This window comes from Melitaea cinxia, chromosome 16 (assembly GCF_905220565.1).
Source record: "Melitaea cinxia chromosome 16, ilMelCinx1.1, whole genome shotgun sequence".
Classification (NCBI taxonomy): domain Eukaryota; kingdom Metazoa; phylum Arthropoda; class Insecta; order Lepidoptera; family Nymphalidae; genus Melitaea; species Melitaea cinxia.
The window spans coordinates 4,191,288-4,196,090 of record NC_059409.1 but is presented as its reverse complement, the minus strand read 5'-3'; the positions used below and the strand labels follow the sequence as shown (position 1 = coordinate 4,196,090).

General features: G+C 34.4%; 1 protein-coding gene across 1 annotated transcript; it reads right to left on the bottom strand.

Moving 5' to 3' along the window:
• Positions 1-192: 192 nt before the first annotated feature.
• LOC123661207 (connectin-like) lies at positions 193-2,242 on the bottom strand. Its single transcript, XM_045596193.1, has 2 exons — positions 1,222-2,242; positions 193-995 (listed from the first exon to the last, which is right to left on the bottom strand). Exons 1-2 carry the CDS (start codon positions 2,240-2,242, stop codon positions 274-276), a joined length of 1,743 nt encoding a protein of 580 aa, XP_045452149.1. The 3' UTR covers positions 193-273.
• Positions 2,243-4,803: the final 2,561 nt, after the last annotated feature.

The window sequence follows — 4,803 nt, the reverse complement described above, 5'->3', positions numbered from 1 at the left end:
AGCCATGTCTTTATTTGCAATTTGCAATGTAAAAACGAAATTAACGACTTTAAACGTTTTATACCAATTTGTTGGTAAAGAAAAAACTTTAAACTTTTTTGAGATATTTTATATGTATGAAAATATGATTGTAATAAATGTGGAGACGTTTATGTTAAGCTAGGTTTTTATTAATAAATAAAGCAACGTAAATCTTAGTACATAAAGGTTTATTATATTAATGACTGTGAGAGATAAAGTTAATTAAAGTCTATAAATACTTAGTGAAATAACTTACAAAAATCTAATACACAATATTGTTAGGAGGAGAAAAGACACAATATTTTTATTTGCGGCATTCGATGGATAATCACGAATGTCTTTCATCTCTTGAACGCTTCGATGAGCTTTTATCTTATCAGGTACTGCTTCGTCCGACGCCATTTCATGATCATCAAATTTCTTCGTATTTATTGGATTAGCCGATACAGTTGCTAAGCGACTTGTAGTATACGGATTTGGTTTATTATCAACATTTTCATGAGTAGATGCTTTGGTCACTTCAGTCGTAGATACTGACATATCTTGAATATCCCTTGAGTGTTTGTAAGTCACTTGTGTATCTTCTATGGGTTTGTGGGTTGTTTGTTTTGTTGTCTCTACAACAGTTGTAGTTGTTTTCGGACTAATTATTGCAGTACTTGGTATATTTGGTGTCAATTTATCAGCTTTGTGTTTTGTACAGTTGAGTAGGAGTCTAAGATCGGTGTAAAATAATTTTCCATTAAGTTGTGTGTCGTCGTAATATTCGTAGTCCGCACCCGATTGTACGCCGTCAGCTTCCTCAGCATCTTGAGCATTTTTATCCGATTCTACTGTTTTTATCCATTTTTCTCTTAGATCGTTGCTGGGAGTGCATTTTAGATTTTCTATAGACAGCTTCAAGTGTGAGCTCTCGGTATGGTTCATTAGGTTAACAAACCATTCGAGCCGACAATCGCAGGGGAAGCTGTTATCTGAAAAAAAAATTTGGTTATTTTATGAGTGTTTTTGCATGTGTTACGTTTGTGAAACAAACGTATAAACTTTTCTGATTATGAACTATTTTGTAACCAAACGTAAAAAATAATGTGTTGAACCAGTTTTAGCTAAATTCTAAGTATCTATGAATTGATTGTAAGTATCTATTAAAAGAATTTTATTTTTTTTATTAGAAATATTTTTACTTCTTTTTGATCTTACCTTCAACATTTAAGCTACTCATATTGCTGTAAAAGTTTTTCAAAATAGGCGCCATCACTTCTGGTTTGAGTGTTCGGAGACGATTGCCTTTTAAATTCAATAACAAGAGAGACTTCAATCCGTCGAATATTTTTACATTGTCAATATCCGTCAGTTCGTTATGAGCTAGAGACAGGGAATGCAACATCATCAGACCTTTAAATGCCTTCTCATCGAGCATTTGAATTTTATTACCGTCTAAATTCAATGAACGCAAATTTTTCAACGGCACAAAAGTGTTGTCGCCGATAACTTCTAAACTATTGCCGCTCAGATCAAGTTTCTCCAACTTTTTCAATCCCGAAAACGTTTCGCTGTTCAAACTAAACAAATTATTTCTATCAATTTCCAACTCCTTCAAGTTTGTCAAATGTACGAACGCCTTGTCATGGATTGTTGTTATTTTATTGCTTGTAAGATAAATTTTCTCGAGTGACGGTAGATCGATGAATACGTCTCGATTTATTTCCACAATGCCGTTCGTGTCGAGACCGATTGTTACTAAGTCCACATGATGGGCGAACGCGTTCGCTTTTAACACTTTAATCTGGTTGTCTGTTAGCGTAATTTCTTTCACGTGAGTCAGATTAGCGAAAACGAATGGCTCGATGGTTTCAATGTTGCCATACTTAAAATCCAATTTCAACAAGGCCTTCGTGTGTATTAGAGCGTTTTTCGGGATGTATTTAAGCGCAATCCCTCTCGAGTTAGTAAAAGTTAGTTTACCGACATTTTTCAATTCATCAAAACTTTTCCAATTCAGATCGTCTTGTGAAATCCCTTCGACCGTTGAATAGCAATCAGCGCTTTTTATTAATTCAGGTTCCTGAAAATCTCTGATGCAGAAGCATTGGATTTTATTCGTATTGTTAAATATGGGATCGCAGAGATGAGATTTTGTTTCTCGCTTCTGATGATAGCGCCTGGCATCGACATAGATGAATGCAACACATATAAGTGCCAGTATACTCCAAGGAGCCATTTTTCAGTCCGCTCAGTTCAGTTTCTGAAATAAAAAGAGATTGGCGTTTAAGATTTTGATATATGCCTTTTTAAAGTTTAGATTGTACGGAAATTTTAATAGCTATTTTTATATTTTATTACAAGTACCCGGGTGACCGAGCTAAGCTCGGTATTTTTAGTAAATCGTGTTTTTTGGAAATCATAAAGTACAAATACGAATTACATATTGATAAAATATGAATAATATTTTTCGATTTTACCGACATAATAAATAAAAAAGTAGGAACAGCCTATTTAAATAAAAAATAACCAGTGCAATTAGAAAAAGAAAAAGAAAAAATAATTGACCAGGGACATGGGGATTTGAACCATGATCTTCTCGGTTGGTCCCGACCGACCGATTTCCCACCGAGCTATTGCAACTAACTTGACAAATGTGAAATTTACTTTCGCATTCTAACGATATTTTTTTCACTCCCTAAAAACAGGGATAAAACGACATTTTCTGAAAATGAATCCTAGCTAGATAGATTTATCTCCCCCAAAACCCCCTATATACTAAATTTTATGAAAATCGTTGGAGCCGTTTCCGAGATCCAGATTCTATATATATATATATATACAAGAATTGCTCGTTTAATAGTATAAGATAAGATTTCTCGTCAAATATCGCTATATCATAGATATTTTAATGTGCACACATTAAAATAACTAGATAATTTTAAATGTATTTCTGTTTTATAAACCATTTTTATAGCAAATATTTTTCCATCTAACATTTATAATCTAATCTAATAACCAAGCAACAACACAACTCATCAGCATTATTATTTAAGAAACTGTAGATAAAAATGGCAACAAGGGCAAAAAATATATTTCAGAATAATAAAACAATTGTTCGAGACACACGAGGTAATATGAGTGGTGCTTTATTACCATAGACCTTTCGTGAAACGTTTCATCTGTATGGTTCCCTAGCAAGATATTTTCTACCTACATTCCGTTGTCTAATAGAATTTCGGTGTCCTTTTTAATAATCGGACTATGTTATATATAGTAAGCAGTAAACCCTAATAAAAACAAGAAACAAACAATGACCTCATGCAAGTAATAAGGAGTCAGAATTAAAATAACATGAAAATTGAATCATTATGTAGATTGTTTGTCACGTACGCCTGTTGCGAGAAAATAGATTAGGTATAGGTTAATAAATAAACATTACATAAAAACAAAATTGAAGTCTGTCTGTGTTTTCGAAATAGCTGTATTTTTTCTCGTGCATATATCTATATATACATGATATATATATATATATATATATATATATATATATATATATATATATATATATATATATATATATATATACATACATGATACTAAAACACAAACGATTTGAAAACTTGTCTGAAACTTTTGTTTGGCTGAACCGATTTTAATGGGCCTTTCACTGAAGTTTAGATTAGATTTTACGCGCATTGCACTTACGATGCTTTTGGTGATGCAAGCGACCTCCTCCTTTTTTAAAGTCGGCTAAAAAGAATATTGGATTCTGATTCGCCACATGTATGCACTATCTGTTGATATTCAGCGTAAAGAAATCTATGAGCTTCAAATTCAGAGACGGGAAGCCTGATTCGAGCACTAAACTATTCCCATTAGGATATCATCATCATCATCATCATCATTCCAGCCTATTGCAGTCCACTGCTGGACATAGGCCTCCACAAGTTCGCGCCAAAAATGCGCGAACTCATGTGTTTTGCCCATAGTCACCACGCTGGGCAGGCGGGTTGGTGACCGCAGGGCTGAGTTTCTCGCACCGAAGACGCTGCTGCCCGTCTTTGGCCTGTGTGTTTGAAAGCCAGCACTTGGATGGTTATCCCGCCGTCGGTTGGCTTCGTAAGTTCCAAGGTGGTAGTGGAACCTTGTTATCCCTTAGTCGCCTCATACGACACCCACGGGATGAGAGGGGGTGGCTATATTCTTTGGTGCCGTAGCCACACAGCATCATTAGGATATATCCTCAATTTATTCTATTTATGTACTGATTCCTGGCTCATTCTGAATACATGTAGGTATATTCATTTTTTTACGTAGTACTTCAAGCATAAGCAGAAGCATTGCAAGCGCGTTGTCGACCCTACCACCAATTCCCCCAGGAGCTCTGTCGCCTTAATCACCAACAGAAATACAAGACTGCTTGAAAACAGTATTATTTAGCTGTGATCTCCTGTAAGGTAGTGGTCCCAGTCTGGCTGCTCCATTTTTAGAGCAGGAAATTTCTTTGAGTTGCTTTTTTTTAATATCGACTAAATGTAGTCATTATGATTGTTAGTTATGTTTATTGCATTTTACCTCCGTAACCTACATTTTAGACTCGCTGCAGTCATTCAAATTGTTCAGTTTTATTGAATTTGTATCTCACTAAGAGTTTCGATGATAAAATGAATAAAACAATAAAACTTTATTGTTATAGCTTGAGTAGTACGACTATTTTTTATTGTTTTAAATATTCTTGGCCAAAGTTTTGTTAGACAAAATGACATGTATTTTCAATTTCTACAGGTACAGGAAAAT